Here is a 27,915-nt window from a genome sequence, read left to right on the forward strand (position 1 = left end):
TATTCTGCTCCTTGTAGGAGAATAAGCCAGACCAGGTGTCTCTTTAGAAGTGTTGGGCTTGAGGCTGCCTGTCTCACTTTCCCTGGGATTGGCACTAGTAGTCAATATCCTGCTTCCTTAACCTAATAATCAATGGAGTTTCATGGTGTAAGGGGAGCAGTCAGGACCTTCAAGTTATTTGCTAATTGCTCCTATCTGATGTATACAAGGCTAATTGTCATTCCTAGACTCTTAGGTATTTCCATATGGATACTCTGGGATAGAGAGCTGTGAAAGTTGTTCATTGGAGGCTGCTATCGATCAACATATTCTGAAGGTCCTAACCAGTGCAATTAGAAAAATAACTAATGGGTATAAATATTAGAAAGGAGGCAAAGTCTCCATTAATTAGAAACAATGTGATTGTTTATTTAGGAAATCTAAGACAACCAACTGAACAGCTAGTAGAATGAATGAAAGAATTTAGTAAAGTAGCTGGATATAAGGTAAGTATACAAAAATCAAGAGCATTTGTATATAACAACCAATTAGAAAATACAAGGGAACAAAAGATCTAATTCACAATACTTTACTAAATACCTAGGAATAAACTTAATAAGAAATAACATAAAAAGTATATGAAGAAAAGAATAAAACTTTACTGACAGATACAAAATAAGACCTGAATAGATAAAAAGGCATATCATAATCCTGAACTGGAAGACTCAATATCATATTGTAAATGTCAATTCTCCCCTAAATAATCAATAAACAGAATGTACTTCAAATCGAAAGCCTAATCTTTTTTTTTAATCTTAACATGTTGATTCTAAAATTTAGGGAAAGAGTAAATACATGAGAACAGCTTAGAATTTTGTGAAAAAGAAGACTAATAAGGGTAACTTGGCCTGCTAAATTTCAAAATGAACGATAAGGCTTTTGTAATTAAAACGGTGTGATATGGGTGCAGAAATAGAGTCCAGAACAAACCTGGGTATTTGTGAGAAGTGAGTATATGATAATAAGGTATTTCAAAACATCAGGGAAAAAGGAGTTGGGATAGTTGACTTTCAATTTGAAAGATATGAAGTTAAATCCTACTTCACACTGTATGTAAAAAAATTCAAGATAGATTGGTAATCTAATGTAAAAATAAAAACTGTATAAATAAATAGAAGACATTATAGAAAACAATTATAATTACGGAGTGGAAAAGGCATTTTAAACATTACATTGAATCTAGAAGCCATAGAGAAAAATGTTGGCAGATGGTTAAATAAAAATTTGAAAATTTCTGTAGAGGGGAAAATATCCCATAAACAAGTTAAAAGACAAAAAACAAAACAAAAAACCCAGCCACAACAACAAAAACAGCCTGGATGAAAACCTTGCAACACATATAACAAAGGGTTAATATCCATAATATATAAGAATTCCTCTAAATAAATAAGACAAAAAAAAAAAAAAGACAAAGGAAAAATAGACAAAGGACATGAATAAGCAATTCATAGATAAAATACAAATGGCCAGTAAATAAGTGAAAAAATTTCAGCTTCATTAAAAATCAAGGAAAGGCAAATTAACTCAGGGGCTGAGGGTCCCAGTGAGGTCCTGATGAGAGTCAGGGTAAGCTCTGGCCCTCACTGTCCCCTGCTGAGCTCTGCCCAGGGCTGTACTGCTATGAGCCTGGAACAGCCCTGGCTGAGGGTGGAAATTCCTGGGACTAGTGTCTGCTATGCTCCAGTCTGGGGCAAGACCCTGGAGACCCCAGGGAGATGGAAGAGCATGGTCCCATTCTCAGCAGGCCCAGTGTGGAGGAGGAGGCATCCCCCTCCTGTACCCCACATCGGGTCTGGCCATTTTCTATCCACTTCTGCTCATGTGGGCTAGGCTTGTCTTCTCAAAGTGAGTTCCAAGACAGATCCTGCCTTCGCCAGGCCTTTCAAGCCTTACTTCTTGGTATGGAAAAGACTTAAGAGCACCTGCAGAGCAACAGGCCCAAGCAGAGCTGCTATGAGGCCCTGAGGACCGAGGACCCCACACCAAAGAAGGGTTGGAGAGGCCAGGATAGGCTTCCTGGGAGGGGACAGGCAGCTTCTCAGCCGAGTGATGAAGAGCTCCCAGCCAGAGCTTGGAGGTATGTGGCAGGGGAGCTGATCTGGGAGGTCTAAACCTGTTCTGGTTGGCTGACCCCCTGGGAAATCCAGGGAGTTTCCAAGCTGAGCACTTGGGGGAGGGGGTCTGGTGGGGTGGTAGGATTATAGCAAGAGTCCTGCTGGGCGGGGAGGGCTTCTCCAGTCTTGTCTTAATCCCTCCTGCTGTAGGAGGCTTAGTTGCGGAGGTGAGGGAGGCAAAGCCAGTGTGTGCGTGCGTGTTCGTGTGTGTTCACTGGCATCAGTGTCTTTGTAAGTACACGCATCCCTGTATGTGAGTATGCAATATCTACATTTGTGTTCCCGTGCTCTTGTGTGCCACGGTGGGTGTGCTGTAAGTCTATGAAACTATGCATGTGATGCTGCGCATGCCCGTGACAGTGTCTGTGTCTAACTGTGTGTGAGCATCTGTGTCCTTGTGAGAACACTTAGGTCTGATACAGTGTGCACAGGCTCTGTGTTTATGTGCATGTCCGTGAGCCGTTAGGTGTATACTAGTGTCTGACTCTGTCCGTCTGCCTATGTGTGTCTTTCTGTGTATGACTTGGTGTGTCTGAAGGTCCACAAGTTCCAGTGAGTAACTTTGTGCACACGTATCAGTGTGTCTGACTGTGTGCGACTGTGTGTACCCAGGTATCTATGTCTGCGCATGTGGTTGTGTATTATTCTGTGTGTACCCAAGAATCCATGGCTCTGGTACATGTGACTGTGAGTCTCCACACCCTTAAGAGCAACGACTGTGATCCTTGTCACAATCTTTCAATCAGACCGCTCCCCTCCCCCATCTCTGCCACTGTCTCCTGGTCCCTGGGGGTGGCGGCTCACCCTTTTGAGGGCCTCAGCCTCCCTGCCCTTAGTAAAGCCTCATGGCTTCACTGACCATGACCAGTGGGGCCCCGACTGGGATGGAGGCTGCAGGGGACACCCTCTCCAGGCTGGCACCCCACCAGGAACCTCACCCATCCTAGTCCTGCCCCTACCTCCCACCATGAACTCAAGGGTGTACTTGCCCTCTCCCTTCTATATTGCCAGCCCTCCTCCTTCAGGAAGCAGCCTCTCCTGAGACTATGGGGAGTCATGATCTGAGTCCCCAGGGGGCCTACTCTGGGGCGAGGACCCCAAACCCTAGAGCTTCCCTTGACCTGAGGCCCAAAGTCCTAGGTAGGTGCATTCCAGAGCGGGGTCCACAGCCTTGCTCCCATCTCCTCAGTCTCCCTAGTAGGCTCCCGTTTTCTACCCTTCCCCCTTCCTCCTCCTGGCAGGGGTCCACAGTTTCTTCCCTGGCCTCTCTGGTTGCCTTCAAAGCTGGTGCTGGCCAACAGTAGCTGGGAGAGAGGGAAATAAAGAAACTCCCAGGATGCCAGAGGACAGGGTCGGAGGAAAAAATGGAGAACGGTAGAAATTGGCTCAGAAATCCAGATCTATCTGCTGAGCCTAAAATGGCATTGGCCCAGGAAGGCCAGGACACGATAGTAAGTCGCCTGGAAAGGGGCTTTGAGGGCAGCCAGTCCAGCTTCTCTCCAGGAGCAAGAAGTCCCTCTGTGCTCCTGATGCATTCATTCATCCATGCAACATTGACTGTGCCAGACCTTGTGCTAGGAACTGGGGACACAGAGCTGTATCAGGCTGACTCTGTCCTCAAGTTGCTTCCGGCCTCATTGGTCTTCTTCAGCAAGTTCACTACCTCATAAGTTCTCAAGTCAGAGCGCTGCACAAATTCAGCTGGTTGGAGACACCCAAAGCCTCTTGCTGCCTTCCTAGAAGCCATGGTGGGTACAGGTACCCAGGCAGAGAGGTTACAGACCCAGTCCCAGCCAAGCCCCATCCACCTGCTAAAGCCTGAGTGTGTGTGCAGAAGGGCCAGGTTGCTAAGCTGTCTGTACAAGCCTGACCGGGGCTGCCAGGCCCTTCCTTCAAAGGCTGGCCCAGTCCCTGCTGCTTTATTGCCCAGCTAATGATGGTGATTAGGTCGACAGGTGCTACCTGCCTGCCTGCCCACCTGTGTGCCCTGCTGCCTGCTGAAGAGGGTAGTTTCCGACAGCTGGGTGAGGACTACTCTCCGAGCTCTGTTTGGGCACCACCACAGATGACCCCTCCGGACTTGGGAGGGCTTGCATCCACCTCCTCCCCCGAGAAGGCAGGACCAGCCCAGTCCTCATCCCCTGGGGCTGCTGTGTGACCTCAGCCCATACCTGCCTCTCTCTAAGCAAGACAGTGGGGAAGGGGAGCTGAGAACAGTGTGTGGGGTGTGTGCACCTCATGAAGCTCATCCGTGTTTTCTCCAGCCAGGGCTAGACAGTGGGTACCCATGCAGGGTCCAGGAGGAGAAAGCATTCACAGAAGGGTCCTCCTTGCAGTGGGCCTGGGGCTTCTCCTTAGGAGCCCACTGCATTGTGGGAAAGCCATTGAGGGAGCCCCACCATTCTGGGGCCAGCCCACTCCCATGGGGACTGTTGCCTGGGGCTTTGGTGGGGGGTCCCAGGTGTGGGTCTAGGTGGGAGCTGTGATTTATGACTGTGCTTCATGAGTGAGGAATGCCAGCCTAGGGGGCCGCAGGCAGGGTGGAGCCTCTCGCCTGACACTCCTCGCTCTCCTGGATGTCTGGCGTGTCCTGTCAGGATCCCCTGTCCCCTGGGGACGGCCACGTTCTCCCTCTTGCAGCGGCTCCCTCCCATTCATGCCTCCCCACTCCTCCATTCCAGCTCTGTGAGAACTGAGTGAAGACCCAGCCCAGGGGGGACCTCGAGTTAAATCCTTTCTGGTGGTCTGTCTTCAGAGCTCAGCCTCCCTTTTCATTTGGACATGAGGGTGATGGTAAATATGTCTTTTCTCTCACTGCAGCAGGAGGGAGCCAGATGAGGTTCTTGGAAACTTCCATCTAGATGAACTCAAGACTTTCAAAAGGAAGCCACATGAGTTTACATGCTCCTGTCTACAGTGAGGGAGATCTAGGATAGACCTAAAGATGTACTTCCAGCCAGGAAGAGATATTAAGCTCCCAGAATGGATGATGGGTGCGGCATCTTCCCTTCCCCACCCCACTCCCCGGAAGAAAGATGAAAACTCTGGAGTCCATGGGGGCAGGGGTCAGTGGGGGAGGCAGAACCATCTAGAGTGTTGTCTGGCCCTGGGCTCTACAGGCCATGCCAGTTTTGAGCCTGTTCCAGTGAGTCTCACCTGCATTCTTCTTGCTGCAGGCTGCCATTTTGGGTGGGGGTCCATCTTTCTGGGCACCCAGCATGGGTCAGCCTGCTTCCCCTGGTCTGGTGGGACCAGTTTTTCCAGCCAGAGGAAGGGTCGGTGAGGAATTGGCAGGGGAAGAGGATTTTATGTAAATGTCTGGGGGGAGCTCTGGGAACGGGGAGGCCGGTTTTCCCAAAGGCACGCAGGGACTAGCTCCCAATTAGCCCGGCTGGGTGATGTCAGTGCTGCTTTCCTGGGTGGCTGCGCCCACTCCTGTCAGCCTTGGCAGGGGTGCCCCACCATTACTTTTTCCCTTGGGTGGGAAGGCTGCCAAAGGGCTGGCATGCAGAGCCTGACTACGTGTGGACTAGCCTGGAGAAGGCTGTGAAAAACCATCCCAGACTCTACCAAAAAGACTTTAATGTGGCTAATACCTGAACCTTCCCCCAAACCAGCAGAGGCTGGGGAGACCTCAGAACCCTGGGCCATCCCAGAGACTGTTCCCATGGCAACCACTGATAGGCGTCTTCCCCAGCCCACCTTAACCCTGAGTTTCTATACATACAGCGCAAAGGGGCCTGGTCATCAAGTAGGAAAGATAAAGATCCTGAACGCCAGACAGAGGGTGCTGTATTGTCTGTGAACTCACACACATGCATGAGCTGTACACATATGTACTGTCAAGCACACACACCTCAAATCATGTGCACACACAATGCCCCTCTCAGACACGCTCACATCACACACCAACCTCATATACATAAAAAATATATATATATACATATATACACACGCTTTTCTCAGACACACAGGATCGCACACACGTACTTTCCTTACAGACACACATCAGATGATGTATATATACAGGGGTCTTTCGGCCTTTGGTCTAGAACGTGGAGTTTGGGGTGTCTCCTCCCAACTCAGAGGAGGGGAAACGGGAGTGCATCTTTCTGAGTTTGGCCAGGCTGTGCCCTGGTCTAGGGATGGGGCGTTGTGAAGTTGGGTTGGCAGTGGGCTGTGATGTTGTCCATGTGGGCCCAGGAGGGGAAGGTGTACAGGTTGAAAATGCGGTAGCCCCAGCTGTTGATGGCCAGCATGATGACCAGCACCCCGATGATGTTGAGCACGAATCCCGTCCGGGCCTGGTGTGAGGAGAGTCAATTTGACTCCACAGGTGCTGAGCTGAGCCGGTGCTCACCCCTCAGGTGTTCTGGGGAGGTCTGGGACCCTCCCACTAGCAAAATTCTCCCTGGGAAGTCCCACTTGGTGCAACTTGTATCATTAGGCAATGCCCCTGTCCCTTGCTTGAATCCCGGTGCTAATAGGAAAAAGGGAGGCTCTTTGTGAGCTTAGAGGGCCCTGGGCCTTGTGCCCTCTGAGCCCATCTCCCTGCTTGTGAGTGCTTGACCCCTCCTTATTCCTCACCTCCTTCCCTTCCTCTCACATGGCTGGGGCAGAAAAGAGCCCTAAAGATGTCCCAGCTGAGGGGTCATGTCCCTGTCCCCCCCTACAGGCCCCCTGATCCAGGGCCCACTATCAACTCTGAGAATCTCAGTGGTTTTAGGCTGCTTTGTGGTCCACCAAGCTGAAGAGATAGAGCAGGAAGGAGTGCTGAGGTCTCCTGCCTTCCCCGCCACTCACCATATCAGACACTTTGAGGCCCCCGAAAGAGAAGGCGATGGCATTGGGCGGGGTGGCCACAGGCAGCATGAAGGCCAGGGAGGAAGCCAGAGTACAGGGCACCATGACATAGAGTGGGTGGAGGCAGATGGCCCGAGCCTGCAGGGGAGAGGTGGGGCAGAGCTGATCCCACCCCTAGCCCAGTGGGGAGGAGTGCCCCCAATTCCTCTGCTCCCCTCTTGGAGGGACCACCCTGTCCACACACTCTGGTCATGACCCCACCACTTTTGCCAGAAGGTACTGTGACCTGAGAAGGGCCCTTGACCTCTCTGGAGGGGATGAGTCTGCAGCCCTGCCCTCTGGGATGTGGTAAGGGGAGGGGATCATAAAACTGATCTCAAAGGGGCTCTGGGAGTGTCATCAAAGGCTGCAGGGATGCACTTGTGGAGGAAGGGGCTAGGGATGCTCCAGGGAGCAATTTCACCTTGTGACCCCAAGAATGACTAGAACAGAGGCAGGGCTAGAAGTGGGTGACCAACAGGATGCCCAAGGGGTGATGTCCCCAGGGATAGGGCGAGCCAGCAGCCACTGTACCATGGGGCCTGGGTTAGCTCACAAGCCTGGGGAAGGGTGGACGCTCAGGGGTCCTCCCCCAGAAAGGGATAAGGTACCAAGCAGTCAGAATCCCTGGGTGGGGTAGATGGAGGGCTGCCTGGAGGTGATGTGTCTGCAGGACCAGCTCACCATGGAGGCCAGGATGGGTAGGAAGATCGTGGTGGTGGCCACGTTGCTGGTGCACTCAGTGAAGGTGGCAACCAGGAGGCAGAGGATGAAGGCAATGGCAGGAGGTGGCACATTTTCCAGTGGGGTCAATTGGTTCCCCAACCACGTCGACAGGCCCGAGTGCTGTGTGCAGAGTAGGGTGGTGAGTGAGAAGCTGGGCTACCTAGGGTCTCAGAGCCTCTGTAGAGTCAAGGGCAGCTCTGGGGACAAGACAGGGCCCAGGTAGAACTGAAGGCCTTTTCTCCTGCTCTTGGAGAACACTTAGGTGTGGGGAGAAAGGTGAGAGGAGAAGCTCAGAGAGGCAGCCAAAGGGTCTTCTTGGGAAACCTGGGGCTTGGTGGGAGTAAAGACCTGTGATCCTGCTTACTCCTGCCCTCCTGCCCTCTCTTGGGAAGTCCCTGGACAACCTTAGCCCTCTCCCTGCCTCCTCCAACCCAGTGAGCTGGGGCAGAGGGGACCTTGCTCCTGGCAGGCAGGGGGAGTGGGGAGGGCCCTGGTAGAGGCTGGAAAGAGTCTGACAGGAGGATGTGGGCATCCACAGGGTCAGAAGAACTTTGAGGTCTTCAAGGTGCCCCCTGTCCCCCAGGTCTGTAATGCTGTAATTCTCTTGTACAATGCCACATGACCAGCACAGGGCTTGGCACAGTTGGTGCTCAATGAACGCTTAATGGATGAACTAATCACAGAACCAGGAGCCCACCGTCCACCCCCAGCACCAATACTTAACTCAGGGAAGCCCCCTCCTGCCTATGCAGTGAATGAGCTCATCTGGGACGCTGAGGCCCAGGGGTACAACTTAGGTTCAGGGATTTCCCATTTGGAAGGAAGCTCTGGGAAAGATGCACTGATCCCCGGAGCCTGGCACCCCCTGGTGGCTGCAGCAGGCAGACTGTATCCAACCAAGGCCAGCAACTTGGTAGCTAAAGCTATTGCAATCTCTGCCTGGCAGCAGGGGTAGGAGGGGGCGGCCTGGGGAGGGGATGGATAGAGGTGAGAACAGTCTTCACCCTTCAGAGAAGCTTGCCTTCCCTTTGTCTTTGACCTCAATGGAGAGAGGTTTCTATGACTTGGGCCTCTGCCCCCTCCCTCAGACTGGCTCTAATCTAAGTCCCTCCAGCTGCCAGGAATTTTTTGCCCACAAGGGCAGCTCCTAAAAGGTGACCAGGTTTCCCCGCTTGGGATAGAAGTAGAGCCCCTCTGTCTCTTCCACACAGTCTCCTTTGAATAGGCTGGGGAGGGGCTGGAGTTTTCTCACCTCACTGCCCTTGGCCAGAGCAAAGCCACCACCCAGCAAGAACACAACATTCCAGGGCGTCTTCTCATTCACTGTCTTCCAGGTGAGGAGGGCAGGAGGGGCCTTCAGCTTCCCTGGATTTTCTGCTCCGCAAACAGAGGAGGAGGGGTCACCAAGAGAGAATGGGCCTTCCCTCCCCTCAACTTGGGACATCCCTCTGTGGGTCCCTATCAGAGCCTAATGCATTCAGGAGGGGATCCTCACTTCTGCAATATCCCGGCTTTGCCCCTGAGTCCCTGTGACCATGGCAAGTCACCCCAACCTCTCTGGGCTCTGTCTACTCCTGCCAAGTGCAGTCAAAGGTACATGACATGCCTGAAGGCTGGGGTTGCCCAGAGGAACTTAAGGCCTTTTCCTGTCCCAGACCAGGTGCTTACCTGGGTCCTGGGTCAGCCCTGGGATCTTGGAGGGCACGATGAACATAACTATGCTGATGAAGATGGCCACTGTCCCATCGGACAACATGCTGTGGGTGGGGTAGGGAGGGCAGGCTTAGTGGCTCAGGGTAACTCAGGGCCACAGGATGGGGGGGGTGGCAGAGGGAAGCCCCTCCCACAGACATGGCAACCCCTCCTGGGAAGTTCCCACCTCCCAGGTGTTATGTTCCATTCTGTACTGGGGGCCTGCCCCTCTCCTCCTTCCCCAAATGTATGAAGTACACAGGTGTCATCCACCCTCCTCTGCCTAGCAACTCTCACCTTTCCCCCTCGGCATTGGGAAAAGCCAGGTTGCCCCAGCCAAGGAAAAAGCCCGGCTCCCGGGTGAACCAGAGTAGCACCAGGGTGACAAAGAGGATGGTGACAGCTTTTTCTGCAAAGGTCATGGGGCCCAGCAGCCTGTGCTCTGTCTGGATGACACGGTAGGCTGCCTGCTCTTGCTCCCGCACCTTTTCACCGATGCCAAAGTTCTTCCGGAAACTGCAGGCAGAGGGGCAGGGACAGCTCTTGAGGGCCCTGCACCAGGCAGGAGAGCAAAGGGCTTTTAGTGCCCATTATGTGAAGACTGAGGCTTATGGAGGGCACCTCAGGTCACTATACTAAGGCCCTGGATCCACCCAAGGTCCTGGAAGAATAGAACGCTTTCAGAGGGCCATGGTTGTCATTTAATAGGGCAGGGCTGCAGCAGGGGAGGCTGATTTGTACTGGCTTGGCCCTGTTCCATGTGTCCTATGGACCCCCTTTCCCTCCAAGCATTCTCTTCTGCTGAGCCCTCTCTTGCTCAAGATGAGGAGGGCCTAGTAGCCCAGACCATATGCCTCCTCTTGGGCCTGAGTCACAGTTCTTCTCCCTCAACCACCTTTCAGGAAATCTTTCCCTCTTCCACCTGCTTCTGGGTATCCCCTGCCCAGCATGAGCCCCACCCACATTGTCCTCAGAAGCACAGGGGACTGTGGCCCACTTCCTCGTGCCTCTTACTCGTGTTGACATTGAACTTTTCTCTTCAGTAAATCTCAGCTCCCTTGCTGGACTGTGAGTTCCTCAAGGGCAAAGACCATGCTTCACACATATTTGAGTCTTCCATGGTGCCTCACACTGTGCTGGTCTCTTTGACTACCACCTTGCCTTGTAACAGCCCCCAATCTGAACTCAGTCTCCCCACACATGCCCAAGTGATTTTTCCGAAGTATAGCCATCATGCTTAAAAACTTTCAGTGGCTCCCTGTTGCCTGTACAGGAAGGGCAAATAACACAGCACTCACACCACTGCTTCCCTATCCTCTTCTTAAGGCTGACATCACTAATCGATCACAGCACTTGACGGAACTGAGCCCAGAGGGCCTTGCAATGATTTTCAACGCAGAGCTCCAAATAGCTACTAGTTACCCAGGTTTGAAAGTAGGAATAAAACCTATTTGCGTCTGTGCCTTTGTACAAGCTGTTCCTGTTCACCGGAATGCCTTTACCCCATTCTCCACCTGGCTGACTTCTAGTCCTACAAGATTCAGCTCCAGCATCATCTCCTCCAGAGGCTTTCTGGGATCACATTACCCTGGGCTGAGTTAGGACCTCCCTCCTCTGTGCTCTTGTAGTACCTGGGCTTCCCTCTGCCATGCCCCCAGCGTATATCATCACCCATCAGATGGCGTCTTCCAAAGACAGGGACTGTGCCTCCTGCCTCTTACCATTCTCAGTGCCCAGGATAGGGCCAGGCATACAGAAGGTACTCAATAAATGTGTTTGTAACTGAACACACTCAGTGTGTGCTCATTAAACATTATTAAAGGATTGTGGAGCACTGTGGGAAGGGGTCCGGTCCGGGCATCAGGAGACATGGTTTTCAATTCCAGCACTGACAAGTCTAGCTGTGTACCACAGGGCAAATCTCCTTCTCACCCCTGAAGCCTCAGTTTGCTCATGTGCTTAATGGTATACTATTCTCCACTGGGTAATGCCTTGGGTTGCTGGCAACCAAAAGGGGGATACAAGTGCACAGAAGGGCCTTGGGGGAGAATTCTTCCCGCTGGGGTCATGGTTATAAAATTTCCTATAAATGAGTACCCTCTGGACTCTGGAAGCTCCCAGAGGGTAAGAGTGGGGTTGGGTCATCTCCCACCCATTCCATCACTTACTTGAACCCCAGGAAGGCGATCTGCAGCCACACCCAGGCCAGCAGTAGTAGGATGATTGAGGTGGGGAATGCAAAGCCAAACCAGGAGACAAAGTTCACCACATTGCCATCTTCGGAGAAGAGCCTGAAATGGCATGCAGGCTGCTGTGTGGTATTGCCCAGGCAACAACCTAGTCCCATCTGCCTCCCAGTGAGCATGCCGATGCTCCCTGGTAATCCCTTTCCCCAACACTCACGTGTTGAGCTGGCCTTGCAGCACCAGGTTGGGCCCGGTGCCAGTCAGCGTGGATATCCCCCCGATGCTGGCCGCATAGCACACGCACAGGCTCATGCCCTTAGCGAAGTGAAGCTGTTCCTGGCTCTGATGTGCCCGTGATCCAGAAGGAGCAGGTAGGGTGGGGAGGACCTGCCCGTTATCTGGGAGCAAGGGAGAACTTAGGCAGGGGGCAGGCACATAGCCTCCTGGGACATCTTGTCAGAGAGTGGCCTGAGGTCTGGGCTGGGAGGAGGACAGAAGCTGCCCCCAGGTCTCATGGGCCCAACACTGTCCTGAGTCTCAGGCTGAGATAACCCTCAAGTCCCATCTGGCCCAAACTCCCCTTTGAGAAGCTCAGAGAGATGAATAGAATGATTCAAGCTGCACAGGAAGAATGGAGACTAGACCCCTGGCAGCCCACCCAGACTCCACTGTCTTCTTGCCAGGGAGAAGAACTATCCTGTTTGCCCTGGACCGTGGGCATTCCCAGGATGCAGGACTGTTAAAATAGAGGAAGTCCTGGGCAAACTGGGATGAAATGGTTACCCTACTTCTTGCCTCTCTCTTCCTTTTCTCCCAAGCCTCCAAGCTGACTGCCACTGGAAATGGAAAATGCCCTCAGATCCTCCCCTAGAGCCAAGGGGGTGAGGGGACAGGCTTTGGCTCCATTTTTCTCACCAAGCTTGGTCACTTCCTTGTGGGGACCTGGTTCCTGGAGCTCAAAGGTGGGGTTGTTGCTGCCCTCCTCGACGTCCTTGCCGGTGGGATGGCTGTGCATCTGCTCCAGGACGGCATGTGCGATGGGCACCATCATGGCTGTGGTGGCTGTGTTGCTGATCCACATGGACAGGAAGGCTGTGACCGCCATGAAGCCCAGGATCAGCCTAGGGATGGCCAGACGGACACATTGGCATTCCGATGTTCCTTCAGGGACGGGATATCCAGGATCTCACCTTGCCCCAGGATCTCCTGCCCTGGAGCGTGGGGACTCACAGGGCGGGCCGCACCCCGATGGTGAGGAGCACACGGAGGGCGATTCGTTTGTGCAGATTCCAGTGCTCCACAGCGACGGCCACCAGCAACCCTCCCAAGAACAGGATGTTGGTGTCCCTCAGGTACTCGATGCAGACCTGGTGGGCAGACACATGTGGACGGGGACAAGCTGAGAGGCAGGAAGACTGTGAGGTCTCCTACTGTGTGTCTGGGCTCCTGGGATGCAGATACAGATGCACAAATAGATGTTGATCCCCAAGTCTTTGGATTATCTGACTTTCAGTATTAGCCAGGTTCTTCTCCTCTAGCCAAACTCCCTCTTTCTCCCATCAGGAATGATTGGGGACCATTTCATTAGAGGAATACAAGCCCTTTAGCTGACTTTCAAGGTTTTTCAGGGATCACCAGGCCTTTCCACTTCCCTGGCCTAAGCCTAATCACTCCCACCTTGAATTAACTCTCAACACCAGCTGTACACTCTTCCTCATGTCTTCTAGCTGACTCCTCCCTCAGTGCCCTCTGATCTTCCAAGCACAAGCAGGGACCGCTCTTCCATGTGCCCTCCTATGATGAGGCTTCCCTGGTCACCAGGATCCTAGGGAAGACCCTCCCCTCCCCCTGCCCCATGAGCCCTTTCTCCTGAGGATGGGGGAGTCTCACCTCAGAGGCATCCATGATGCCCATCATGGGGAACAGGATGATGGGGAAGAGGGCAGTGACCGCCAGGGGCAGAGCTTCAGTGCACCAGAGGAGGGCCATGAGGATGATGGCATAGCCGCAGTAGGCTTCCTGTGGGTGGGAGGGGAGCAGCAGAGCTGTTGGGGGAGACAGGCCTGCTACCCAGTGTCACTGTCACCTCCTACCCCCCAGAGAAAACAGGCTGTTCGTAACAGTGTGGGGAGAGCTCGTGAAAGCAATAGTCACTGCATCCGAAGACCAAGGTCCCATTTCAAAATGGAAATAAAAATAAAGCAAGTTCTGTTAAGGGTGATGGAAAAATTTGGGAGTGGCAATGGTTGAACAATATGATGAACATAGCTAATGTCACTGAACTGTACATGTGAACATTGGTGAAATGGTCAATGTTTTCTTATCTATATATTTACTAAAATAAAAAGAAAACAAAGCAAGACTGTCACCACCTTGTCTTTGACCTTGAGGTGCCTAGGCATTATAATCCAGCCACACTGGAGGGGGCTGGAGGGTCTGGAGTTGGATATCAGGCACCACTTGGCCTCAGATGAGATAGTGGCTGCTGGAGTAAGGACAGAAGCCTGGGCATTGTGGACTCCTTCCTGGAACCCTGGCCCTCTGTGGCTCTTGTTGCAGCTGTAATAATATTTTTATTTCTAAGACTATTTAATTACTGTCCATTCACTCTACTATGAAGTAAGCTCCGTGACTTAGTTTTGTGGCCTCTGGGTCCTTGAAGCTCAGACCCCAGAAGGCTTCAGAGTAGATATCTTCTGAATGGAAATGGAGAGTTGTGGGGTGGGAGCAGTGGAGTGTCTCCTTCCTAACAATTCTGGCATGGCTGCTGCATAGCACAATTCCGGGGGTGCCATTCACATTTATAGCATAAATGAAAGGTTCCCCCTTCCCTGCATTGTGCAGGGATGCATGGTGGTTTAGTGAGTCTTTGGGTGCCAGAGGTCCCCCTTTCCCACATGAGGCACCATGTCCAGAGAGTCCTGATTCAGGCCTAGGAAGGGACCTCTGGCAGGAATGGAGGCCTAGACTGTCAGCCCCAGACACCAGGGGCCCTCCCTTCCCAACAGAGCCTCTCCACAGGGCTAGGGAGGAAGGGCCGGGAAATCATTAGCCGGAAGGTGGCCTTGAGGAGAGGGGGCTCCATACCTAGTCTCCCCAGGGCCTGGGCACCTCCCCACTCTTTGCCAAAGGAAGGGGCCGTGTGCTGGGGTTAGTTGAACAAAACGACTTTAGGGAGAGCTGGCAGAGGGGGTTTCTCCTCCCTTTCCCCACCCCAACTGCTCTGCCCCTCAATGCCTCACCATCTGGTACCAGCTGGGCTTGCTCTTAGTACCCTGATACTTGGGAAGCGTTCCCTGGGCAGGACTGGGGGTGACCTAAGGCAAGAGGAAGCTGCTGCTTACTAAGCAAGTCTTAACAGCTTGGTGTTTTCGTGTATGGAACTGTTGGAACAGTCATTAAGGTGGGTGTGGTGGTCCCCTTATAGATAAGCTCAGAAAGAGTAAGTGGCCCCTGAGACTATGGCCCCTGGACACCCTGCTAACTCAGAACTAAAGCCACTCCCGAACTCCACCTTTCACCAGACCTATAAAACAAACAATAACATATGTGAGGAACATACTTCTTAGTTCGATCAAGTATATGAGACCAAACAGGCAACAACTGCCCAAAAGCAAAGATGAGAAGGCAGGAAGGGACAGGAAATTTGAACCAATGGAGATGGGGAACTTGTGATGTAATGGGAAAGGGGGAGAATGCTGACACATTATGGGGATTGCAACCAATGTCACAAAACAATTTGCGTATAAATTTTTTAATGAGGAACTAATTTTTACTGTAAATGTTCACCTAAAACACAATTAAAAAAAAAAAAAGAAAGAGGCAGGGCTCAGATGGAGGAACAGTCAGATGCTTCCTGTTGCCCTAACAACAAAGACCCAAAAAAACAAGCGAATTGATTAGATATGACAATCTAGGAGACCTGATAATCAAAGACAAAGCTGAGGAGTTGGACTGAGTGACAGAGGAAAAGATAGACAGTTCAGAAGCATTGAAAGTGAGGTTACTGGCACCCTGCTGGCTGGGTCAGCCAGCATATGAGGGCTGAGGTGAGCAGTAGCATTTGGGATGCGTTTCACCATGTTGGGAGAGTCTGGGTTGCAGAAAGTCTGCACAAGCCTCCAGAGCCAGGTAGAAGCAGAACTGGATCTTCAGAAGTTAAGTGCAAGTGTCTAACCTACTGCACTGGGTCAAAATAATCCCTCCCCCTCTGGAAATTTCACAGTGGAGAAGTGTCTCTTTCTCCTCACTCACTCCCCTCCCTATTCTATCAACCCAGAAAGGGAAGATGCAAAAATAAGTCAAAGCTAGAAGACTGAAAAGAGGGAAACAGAGGTGTCAGTATGTAAATGATGACGACACTAAAACAAAAAAGAGGGAATAAATCGTGTAGTCATAAAAACTTCCATATGGAGAGGAAGTTGAGGCCATATCAAGAAATAAAAATTGGTTTAAACTTAGAAAAATAAAGGTGGATTTTAAGGTAACCACAAAGGAAGTTAACAAATCTACCCATCAAAATGAAAAAGAAGAAAAGTACAAAGACTTGGCAAACACAAAATCAACAATAATGAAAAAGATGAAAAGAAAATACATAAAGAAAAATTATTCAGCACAGAAAATTAAGTGGAACAAAGAAACTGTCAACACCATAAAAAAAAAAAGAAACATAAAAATGACAGCAGTAAGCTCATAAAAATACCTCTCGATAATTACACTGAATGTAAATGGACTAAATGCATCAATAAAGAGACAGAGAGTGGCAGAATGGATAAAAAAAAAAACACTCTCCGTCGATACACTGCCTACAAAAGACCCACAGACCCACCTTAGACCCAAAGACACAAACAAACTAAAACTCAAGGATGCAAAAAATATATCAAGCAAACAACAACCTAAGCAGAGCAGGAGTGGCAGTAATAATCTATGGCAAAATAGACTTGAAAGCTAAATCCACCACAAAAGATAAGGAAGGACACTATATAATGATTAAAGGGCCAATACACCAGTAGGACATAACCGTAATAAATATATATGCACCCAATGACAGGGCTTCCAAATAAAACAAACTCTAAGAGCACTGAAAAACAGAAATAGACAACTCCACAATAATAGTAGGAGACTTCAACACACCACTTTCAATGGAGGACAGACCATCTAGAAATAAACTCAATAAAGACACAGATGATCTAAACCCCACAATCAATCAACCTGTCCTCATAGGTGTATACAGAACACTCCACTCAACAGCAGCCAAGTATACATATACATGCACATGGAACAATCTCCGGAATAGACCACATTTTAGGCCACAAAGCAAGTCTTAACAGAATCCAAAACACTGAAATATTACAAAGCATCTTTTCTGATCATAAAGCCATAAAAGTAGAAATCAATAACAGAAACAGCAAGGAAAAAAAATCAGATACATGGAAACTGAACAACGCTTTGCTGAAAAACTACTGGCTTATAGAAGAAATCAAGGATGGAATAAAGAAATTCATAGAGTCAAATGAGAATGAAAATCCATCTTACCAGAACCTCTGGAACACAACAAAAGCAGTGGTTAGAGGTCAATTTATGGCAAAAAATGCACACATCCAAAAAGAAGAAAGAGCCAAAATCAAAACATTAACCCTACAATTCAAACAAATAGAAAGAGGGCAGCAAGAGAAAGCCTCGGGTACCAGAAGAAAGGAAATAATAAAAATTAGAGCAGAAATAAACGAAATAGAGAACAGAAAAACAACTGAAAGAGTCAACAAGACCAAAAGTTTGTTCTTTAAAAAGACCAACAAAATTGATAAGCTGCTGGCCAAACTGACAAAAGAAAAACAGGAGAGGAAGCAAATAACCTGAATAAGAAATGAGATGGGCGATACCACAACAGATCCAACTGAAATAAAAGAGTTCATAACAGAATACTATGAAAAATTGTACTCCAACAAATTTGAAAACCTAGAGGAGATGGACAAATTTCTAGAAACACACTATCTACCTAAACTAACACAAAGTGAGGTAGAAAAACTAAATAACCCTGTAAGAAAATAAGAGATTTAAGAGGTCGTAAAAAAAACTCTCAATAGAAAAAAGCCCTGGCCCTGATGGCTTCACTGAAGAATTCTATGAAACTTTCAGAGAAGAGTTAACACAAGTACTACCAAAGGTATTTCAGCTCATAGAAAAGGATGGAACACTACTGAACTCATTCTATGAAGCCAGCATAATGCTGATTCCAGAGCCAGGCAGAGACACCACAAAAAAAGAAAATTACAGACCAATATCCTTCATGAACATAGACACAAAAACCCTCAACAAAATTCTAGCCAACTGAATTCAACAGCATATAAAAAAAAAATTTACCATGACCAACGGGGATTCATACCAGGTATGCAGGGGTGGTTTAACATTAGAAAAACAATCAATGTAATCCATCATATAAATAAAACAAAACAACCACATGATCTTATCAATTGATGCAGAAAAGGCATTTGACAAAGTCCAACACCGATTCATGAAAAAAAAGTCTCAGCAAAATAGTAATAGAAGGGAAATTCCTCAGCATAATAAAGGGCATTTATACAAAGGCAACAGCCGACGTTTTCCTAAATGGAGAGAGCCTGAAAGCATACCCCTCGAGAACAGGAACCAGACAAGGATGCCCTTTATCACCACTCTTATTCAATATTGTGCTGGAGGTCCTACTCAAAGCAATAAGGTAAGAAAAAGAAATAAAGCATATCCAAACTGGTAAGAAAGAAGTAAATGTATCCCTATTCCCAGATGATATGATCTTATACACAGAAAACCCCAAAGAATCCACAAGAAGACTACTGGAACTAATAGAAAATTTCAGCAAAGTATCAGAATACAAGATATACAAAATTCAGTTGGATTCCTCCACACCAACAAAGAGAACTTTGAAAAGGAAATCACCAAATCAATGCATTACAATATTCCCCTAGAAGTTAAACTACTTAGGAATAAACCTAAACAGAGACATAAAAGACCTATAGAAAGAAAACTACAAGACGCTACTGCAAAAAACCAAAACAGACCTACATAAGTGGAAAAACACACCAGGCTTATGGAAAGGAAAACTCAACACTGTGGAAATGTCAGTTCTACCCAAAGCGATCTACAGATATAATGCAATCCTGATCCAAATTCCAACAGTGTTTTTCAATGAGAGAGAGAAAAAAATCACTAACTTCATATGGAAAGGGAAGAGGTCCCAGATAAGTAAAGCATTACTGAAGAAGAACAAAGTGGGAGGCCTCACATTATCTGATTTTAGAACCTATTGTACTGCTACAGTCATCAGGGTGTACTGTACAACAACAGACACATAGACCAATGGAACAGAACCCAGACGTAAATCCATTCATCTATGAGCAGCTCATATTTGGCAAAGTCCCAAAGTCTGTTAAATGGGGAAAAGACAGTACTTGTAACAAATGGTGCTGGCATAACTGGATATTCATCTGCAAAAAGATGAAACAAGACCCACATCTCGCACCATGTACAAAAACTAACTCCAAATGGATCAAAGACTTAAATATAAAACCTAAAATGATAAAGATCATGGAAGAAAAAATAGGGACAATGCTAGGAGCCCTAATACATGGCATAAATAGTAAACAAACCATAAGTAACAACACACAAATACCAGAAGAGAAACTAGATAACTGGTAGCTCCTAAAAATCAAACACTTACGTTTATAAAAAGATTTCACCAAAAGAGTAAAAACAGAACCTACAGACTGGGAAAAAAAATTTGGCTATGACATATCAGAAAAGGGTCTAATCTCTAAAACCTACAAAATACCGCAACACTTCAACAACAAAAAGACAAAAAACAGATTGAAAAATGGGCAAAGGATATGAACAGACACTGCACCAAAGAAGACATTCAGGTGGCTAACAGCCACATGAGGAAATGCTCACGATCATTAGCCATTAAAACCCATTACAGAAATGCAAATGAAAACTACAATGAGATATCATTTCACCCCAACGAGGCTGGTACTAATCCAAAAAACACAAAATAATGAATGTTGAAGAGGTCATGGAGAGACTGGAACACTTACGCACTAGTGGTGGAAATGTAAAATGGTACAACCACTTTGGAAAACGATTTGGCGCTTCCTTAAAAAGCTAGAAATAGAAGTACCATAAGCTCCAGCAATCCCATTCCTAGAAATGCATCCTAGATAAATAAGAGCTGTCACAGGAATAGACATATGCACACCCATGTTCATTGCAGCACACTTCACAATACCAAAAAGATGAAAACAACTTAGGTGCCCACCAACAGATGAACGGATAAACAAATTATGGTACATACACACAATGGAATATATGCGACATTAAGGAACAATGATGGATCTGCAAAACATCTCACAACATGAATGAATCGGGAGGGTATTACGCAGAGTGAAATTAGTCACTCACGAAAGGACAAATATTGTATAAGACTACTATTATAGGAACCCATGAAAAGGTTTAAACACAGAAGAAAGCATTTTATGATGGTTAAGAGGGTGGGGACAGAGGAGAAGGGGAATTCATTAACTAGATAGTAGACAAAGATCACCTCTTGTGAAGGGAAGGACAACACACAATACAGAGGAAGTCAGCACAACTGGACCAAAGCAAATGCAAAGAAGTTTTCTGAACACATCCAAAGACTTTGAGAGACAGAGTAGCTGGGGCTGAGGACTGGGGACCATAGTTTTGGGGGACATGAAGGTCAATTGGCGTAACAAATTTTATTAAGAAAATGTTCCGCACCTCACTTTGGTGAATGGTGTCCGGGGTCTTAAAAGCTTGCAAGCGGCCATCTAAGATGCATCAGTTGGTCCCGTCATGAATTGAATTGTGTCCCCGCAAAATATGTGTCAACTTGGTTAGGCCATGATTCCTAGTATTCTGTGGTCGTCCTCCATGTTTTTAACTGTAATTTCACGTTAAAGAGGTTTAGGGTGGGATTGTAACACCCTTGCCAGGTCACATCCCTGATCCAATGTAAAGGGAGTTTCTCTGGGGTGTGGCCTGCACCAACTTTTGTCTCTCAAGAGATAAAAAGGAAAGGGAAGCAAGCAGAGAGGGGGGAGCCTCATACTACCCAGAACACCGGGAGCAGAGAGCATCATTTAGACCCAGGGTTCTTGATCAGAGAAGCTCCTAGTCCAGGGGAAGATTCTCAAGAAAGACCTTCTTCCAGAGCCAACAGAGAGAGAAAGCCTTCCCCTGGAGCTGATGCCCTGAATTTGGACTTCTAGCCTACTAGACTGTTAAGAAAATAAATTTCTCTTTGTTAAAGCCATCCACTTGTGGTATTTGTTACAGTAGCACTAGATGACGAAGACAGGTCCCAACCCACTTGGAGCAAAGGAGAATGAAGAACACCAAAGACACAAGGAAAATGTTAGCCCAAGAGACTGAAGGATCAAATGAACCAGAGACTCCACCAGCCTGAGACCAGAAGAACTAGATGGTGCCTGGCTACCCCCAATGACTGCCCTGACAGGGAACGCAACAGAGTCTCGGATACAGCAGGAGAAAAGCGTGGAGCAGAGCTCAAATTCTAGTGCAAAGACCAGACAGTGGTCTGACAGAGACTGGAGGAACCCCTGAAATTATGGCCCCCAGACACTCTGTTAACCTAGAATTGAAAACATTCCTGAAGCCTACTCTTCAGACAAAGATTAAACAGGACTATAAAATAAAAAATAATATACATGAGGGGTGTGCTTCTTAGTTCAATCAGATACACAAGACCAAATGGACGGCTCCAGTCCAGAGGCAGGATGAGAAGGCGGGAAGGGACAGGAACTGGTTGAATGGACACAGGGAACTCCAGGTGGAAAGAAGGAGTGTGCTGTCACATTGTGAGGATTACAACTAATGTCACAAAACAATACGTGTATAAATTTTGTATGAGAAATTAACTTGAGCTGTAAACTTTCACCTAACAAAAAAAACTAAACTAAAGCATAGCAAAAAAAAAAAAAAAAAAAAATGCATATATGAAAAAAAAAAGAAAGAATAAGTGGCTTGCTCAAGGCACAGAATTAGGGAGTGGCAGGGCCAGGATGTGAACCCAGGCAAAGTGGCTGTATTGCACCATTGCGAGGGCAACCCCAGAGCATTCACTGTGTCATCTACAGACATGGCGCCCCTGGAGCGTTGTGGTATGCAGCCTGCACTGTGGCACACAGCCTGCCGTAAAGCCAAGTCTGTCTGATGGCAGGCTCACTTTCTTTCCTCTAAACCTCCACCACTTGTCCCCACCCTGGACTTGAACTCACTGGTCCCAGTGGTGGGGCCACCATGACCCTGGACCAGAGGTCCATCCCCCTTTTTTTTCCTCACAGGAGGCTGTTTCTGCTGATGCTGGCGTTTATCCTCACCGGCTTCCTCACCTGCAATGACGGGTCACCAGTTACTAATCCTCCCCACCCCTCCTCTCAGGCTGAGGGCAGCCAGCCCCCCTGGACCCTGGCATCCCCCGCCCCACCCACCCAGAACTCTCTGGACTGAGTCAGGGAGGGGAGTGGGATGGTTGTCACTCTGCCGATTCAAGAAGAAACCTCTGCTAATAACTGTAGCGGAGGTACCCCGGGTGACTCCTCCTACAGATGTTGGGCTGAGTGGTTTTTTTTTTTTAAATCACAGTTGCTCTGTGAGGTAACAACTATTGTCCCCATTTCACAGATGAAGAAACAAAGGCACAAATAAATTAAGTAAATATCTCAAAGTTGCACAAATAGTAAGCGGAGAAGCTACGCCATCTGGTTCCTGAGTCTCAGCTTTTTACCTTTGCCCTGAGCCCAATCTCTTTTGCTAACTAACCCCAGTCTCCACATTTAACCCTTCTCTGCCCTACCGACCTCGCATTTGAGGGATGATCTCCAGTCTTGGGAGTTCCTGGATGATGCAAACGGCTAAGTGCTCAGCTGCTAACCAAGAAGTGCTGTTCTGGTCCACCCAGAGGTGCCTTGGAAGAAAGGCCTGGCTGGCAAGCTACTGAAAAATCAGCCATTGAAAATTCTGTGGAGCACAGTTTTGCTCTGACACACATGGGGTCACCATGAGTCAAAATCGACCTGACAGCAACTGTTTTTTTTCTTAAATCAGATTACGCAGATCAGGTGTTGCAGGTATCTCAAAATATATCTCAAAATATTGTTTACATCCATCAACATTTTGAAATTATGGTTATTATGCCACCGCCTAATTTTATTAATAAAAAAGTGTGTATATTTTGAATTGCTTTTTTTTCTTCATGTTTTGATAACTGTATTTTAAAATAAGTGATTTCCTTTGTAATCCTATGCCTGTTGTTTTGTGCATTTAAAAGCAGTATTCTGAGAGGGGCCCAAAGGCAATCCCAAAAATGGATTAGAACCCCTGCTTTAAGGCAAAGGGAAGGAAAATATCTAGTGGCAACTACTGTGGCTTCCCTGAAGCACCTTGGGGATCTTCTAGACCTCCAGGCTCACACTCACTGTGGAATTAGTGTCTGGGTGGGAGCGGGAGTCTCTCCAAGCCCCAACAACACCGATGTGAGCCAGGTGGAGAATCGACAGTGGCCAGGCGTCAGCTGAGTGGGCACCGTGCACATATTGTCACGCTCATGTCATCCTCATCCACCACCCATCTGTCAGGTTGTTGTACTGTGGTGACTTTCATGTGGCTGTGATGCTGGAAGCTATGTCGCTGGCATTTCACATACAAGCAGGCTCGCCCATGGTGGACGGGTTTCAGTGTCACTTCCAGACTAAGACAGACTAGAAAGAAAAGCCCAGGGATCTACTGCAGAAAATTGGCCAAAGAAAATCCTGTGTATCACAGCAGAATATTGTTCAGTATAGCGCTGGAAGATGGGCCCCCAGGTTGGAAGGCAGTCAAAATACAGAGTGGCCAAAACAATGGACTCGAGCATACCAGCGATTGTGAAGATGGTGCAAGGCTGGGCAAAGTTTCTTTCTGTTGTCTGTGTAGTTGCCATGATTCAGAGTCACCTCGACAGCAGTAGGCAACAGCTCATCCTCACGACCTCACCATGCGGCAGCGACTCTCATTATCCCCATTGGGAGGTGAGGAAACTGAGTCTCGAGGAGGTCTAGAAGCACTGCCTAGTTGCCATTTGTCGGTTGACGCTTAGAGGGCCTGGGTTTGAGGTTGGGAAGCTAGCTGTTTTCTGAGGGGTCAGGAGCCAGGCCCTCTGCCACCTTCTGAGGGCAGAGCACTGGGGATCCTTACTCCTGGGCCTCACAGAGTGTCTGATTCCAAGGTAGTATCCCCAGTGCGACAAGTGGAGACTTGGAAATTCATGCTGCGTGGCTGAATCCAGTCCAGGAGGAAACAGGCTCAGATCTGTCCTCCTAGGGGACCCTAGTACCCTCTGCCTTGTAGCCCTGTGTTTTGGGCACTTAGGCCAGCCAAGCAGGTTTACACCCTGGCCACTGGCAGCTACCCGGAGTGCCATTCATGTATGGAGTGTGCAAGGCACAGCTTGCCTACACTACTGTTTGTGGTGGCCCCTCCTGGGGCTCAGAAACCAGCAGGAAAGAATTTTCTTCTGGCAGGTGATGCTTTTCTTCCTTTTCTGCCACTACCCACTTCCCCAGGCCAGTAGGACAGTTGATCCCTATCTCTGTTCCTGCCTGTAGCGTGGGCTCTTCTCTCTGTACTGGTTTATGGGCCCCTGATATTGGGAGCCAAGTTTCTTTTGTCTCCATGTCTCTAGACCCTGGTAGAGAGCTGGCACCCAGGCTGGTCCTGTGAATAAGGCTCTGGTGGCTCCCCTCTCCCAGGACCGTGCCTGGTCCTCTACTGGGGATGGCCGGGTCTGTAAGTCCTCCTTTCCCATGTGTGTCACCGCCACCCTCTCAGTTCAGCTCCAAGACACCTCCCTCAGGAAGCCACCCTGTTCAGATCTCCATTCTCCTCCAACCTGTGCAGTTCCTGCTACTGGAAGCTCCTTGTGGGCAGGCACTGGCCCCTTCGTCTGTTCATTAGCCTCATTTAACACGTGCCCTCTCTGTGCCAGGTCTCCTGTCCTGCTCGTTCCACCCACAAATGCTCCCATCCACTGCTCTCCAGCACTCTAGGCCACTAGCCTGGCCCAGCTTCGCTCATGGGGCTCCTGCAAGCGCCTCCTTACTCATCTCCCTGTTTCCTCTCTTGCCCCTAAAAGCCTTTCTCCTTGATGTAGTCAGAGTGATCTCAAATCTGTTTTATATAACCCCCCACCTCAGCCCAACACACACACTCACCTCAAAGCAGCTCAAACCCCTTCTGTGGCTTTCTTCTGGTCTTAGGAAAGGTGGACTGGTCTGGGGCTCATGTCTTATAACACTCCCGCCTTGCTGTCTTTGCTCCAGCCACAATGACCTTCCATTTCTTCAAATACTCCATCCTCCTTCTAGCCACAGGGCCTTGGCACATCATTTCCTCTGCCCGAACTCCTGTTCTCTCCCCGCTTTGCCTACCTGTTGCCTTCAAGTTGATTCCCACTCATAGTGACCCTATAGGACAGAGTAGAACTGCCCTATAGGGTTTCCAAGGATGTAATCTTTATGGAAGCAGAATGCTACATCTTTCTCTCGCTGAGGGCTGATGGGTTTGAACCACCGACCTTTTGATTAGTAGCCGAGCGCTTTAACCACAGTGCCATCAGGGCTGCTTTCACTTTGCCTAGTTGGTGGTAATTCATTTTCAAGAGCTAAGCTCAAATACTCTTCAGGGAAGCCTCCCTGCTCCCCAGGCTGGGGTTTCCTCTTCATTTTTCCCACTCTAAGCCCCTGCACCTCTTGTGCATAATATTCATCACTGTCTGTAATAAACATTTAATATTATGAATTTCTTGATGAATTTAAATATTTGCCTTTGGACAAATCTGTCAAGTCTGTCTCTGCTCACCCCAGCAGGAGGGCCTGGCACCTACACAGAGTTGACACTGAATGAATGAGTGAGTGAATGTTAGACACTAGGGATACAGATGTGAGTCAGGCCCAGCCCGGTGTGGCATGTTCTTCTGAAATTGTCCTTGACAAGAAAAAAATGGGCCATAGATGGCCTCAGCCCACCTCTAGGTGGAGATTTAACATGCTAATAAAGGAAAACCCATCTCTTTCTCCATCCCAGGGGATGAAGCCCTTGTCTAGAAAAAATGCATAGTAATCCCCAAGCTCTGAGCATCTGCATGAAGTTCAATCCTGAATATTCATGATTAAATTTGCATTTCCTTGTCTGCTATCTGTAAAAGCCCACCTCCCCAAGCTGCCTGTCAGTAGTCTTGGAAGCAGCAGCCCCTATTGCTCCTTTCTTCTCCTACCTCAGCCTCTTGTTTATAGGCTGTAACAAGTCACTCCTGGGGTTTCCACTCGGTGACATTTCTGGTGAGCCAGCAAGGAGTCATCACCCAGATCCTGAGAGAGGGGACCCTGCTTGTCATCTGGCGGCACCCAGAGAGTTCTCCAGAAGACCTCAGGGTGGTCATAAAGGCCAACCCACCTCAGACTCAATGGTGACTCCGTGAGAGACCACAAAACACTCCTGGGGTTATTTGGTAAGTACTTAGGTAAGGCCTTAGAAGAGTCCCAAGAAGCAAGAGTATTGACCGTTGAGGGTGTAAAAGGCTCTCGGTATCTGATGTTATTTGGTAATAACCTAGATAAGGCCTTAGAAAAGTCCCCAAAAGTGGTAGTATAGTCCTTTGAGGACGTAAAAAGCTCTAGGTTTGGTAAGTAACAGGGTAATTCCCAGGTAAGGCTACAAGAGTCCCCAAAAGTGGGAATATTGACCATTCAGGGTGTAAAAGACTCTAGGTACCTGTTGGTGCATGGAATTAGGTTGCGTGAATGTGTAAAGTGTGTGTCTGGAAAATGGGGAATATTCAAAGGATCCTGAAATGCAGCCCACTAAGATGCATTTTTAAGAACTGGAAATATTTCAGGTCAGACCCTATGAAAAAGATGATTTTCTTCTGTAGCACCACATGGTCTCAATATGAACTGGCAGATCAGGAAAAAAAAAAAAAAAAAACCAATTACCAGTGCCGTCGAGTTGATTCCGACTCATAGCGACCCTATAGGACAGAGTAGAACTGCCCCATAGAGTTTCCAAGGAGCGCCTGGTGGATTCGAACTGCTGGGCCTTTGATTGGCAGCCATAGCACTTAACCACTACACCACCAGCAAATTGGTCTCTAAATTATACTACCCTCCAACTTGATCTTTTCTGTACTCGTGAGGGTAAACGAGAAGAAAAGTACTATATGAAAGCTTTCATGACTCTGTATCAGGAAAGTTACAGAAAAAAGTAAAATCTTAGTTCAGAAAGGGGCTGATAAATTACAAGTGCCAGTCCTCCCTCCTGACCCTGAGGAGGATCTTTCAGCTCCCGCTGCTTCAGCACCCACAACGCCCCCCTCCCTACACCCTGCCTCCACCCAACGGAGTTGCTGCGCCAGTAACAGCCCCCACTGTTAAGCCCCCTAAACGTTTATATCCATCCTCCCTGGGTTCTTCTGTCCTGCCAATGGGCTTGCCATCCCCCCACACAGAAGGGAATGCCTTTGGGTGCCCTGATTCGGCCATTAGGGAAAGTAAAAATGCACTGGGTGAGACTGGTTCTTGAGAGAGCCATAGTATCTTAGGACCATGTTCACAGGTTCACTGAGCTGGATTCCAAGAGCTCTGAAAATGCCCAAATGATCCATATAATCTTTATAGGGCAAAGTGCCCCCGATATCAAAAGAAAGCTTCAGAAAGTAGAAAAAGGCATAGCATTAAAAATCTCTCAGCTAGTGGAACTGACCTGCCAAGTTTACTCTAACTGAGATAAGGAACAAGAAATAAAGAAAGTTGCAAACCAAAAGTGCCAGGCAGCCTTCCTAGCTGCTGCCTTGCAGGCCAAAGGCCATTCCCCAAAAGAATAAAGAAAGGGAGGGAGACCAAGACTGCAGGAGCCAAAAAGGCCCCACACCACTGGAAAAAGACCAGTGCGGCTGGTGTAAAGAGAAAGGGCATTGAAAGCGAAAGTATAAAATACCAAGCAAAGGAACTGTCTTGGTCATCTAGTGCTGCTATAACAGAAATACCACAAGTGGATGGCTTTAACAAAGAGAATTTTATTCTCTCATAGTCCAGTAGGTGCCTGCTCCAGGGGAAATCTTTCTCTCTCTTTTGGCTCTGGAAGAAGGTCCTTGTCATCATTCTTCCCTTGGTCTGGGAGCATCTCAGCGCAAGAACCTCAGGTCCAAAAGATGTGCTCTGCTCCTGGCACTGCTTTCTTGGTGGTAT

General features: G+C 48.5%; 1 protein-coding gene across 1 annotated transcript in view; it reads right to left on the reverse strand.

Annotated features, from left to right (window-relative positions):
• Positions 1–6,292: 6,292 nt before the first annotated feature.
• The window catches only part of LOC126063134 (solute carrier family 13 member 2-like), a 35,969-nt gene continuing 14,346 nt past the window's right edge, over positions 6,293–27,915 (reverse strand). The window contains exons 2-12 of the mRNA XM_049861326.1: positions 13,490–13,618; positions 12,830–12,966; positions 12,515–12,720; positions 11,817–11,997; positions 11,582–11,704; positions 9,711–9,929; positions 9,390–9,478; positions 8,974–9,095; positions 7,680–7,841; positions 6,957–7,094; positions 6,293–6,457 (exon numbers count right to left, since the gene is read on the reverse strand). Of these exons, the coding sequence (XP_049717283.1) occupies positions 6,293–6,457; positions 6,957–7,094; positions 7,680–7,841; positions 8,974–9,095; positions 9,390–9,478; positions 9,711–9,929; positions 11,582–11,704; positions 11,817–11,997; positions 12,515–12,720; positions 12,830–12,966; positions 13,490–13,618 (1,671 nt within the window). The remainder of the gene's footprint in view (positions 6,458–6,956; positions 7,095–7,679; positions 7,842–8,973; positions 9,096–9,389; positions 9,479–9,710; positions 9,930–11,581; positions 11,705–11,816; positions 11,998–12,514; positions 12,721–12,829; positions 12,967–13,489; positions 13,619–27,915) is intronic.

Source organism: Elephas maximus, chromosome 19, assembly GCF_024166365.1.
Source record: "Elephas maximus indicus isolate mEleMax1 chromosome 19, mEleMax1 primary haplotype, whole genome shotgun sequence".
Classification (NCBI taxonomy): Eukaryota; Metazoa; Chordata; class Mammalia; order Proboscidea; family Elephantidae; genus Elephas; species Elephas maximus.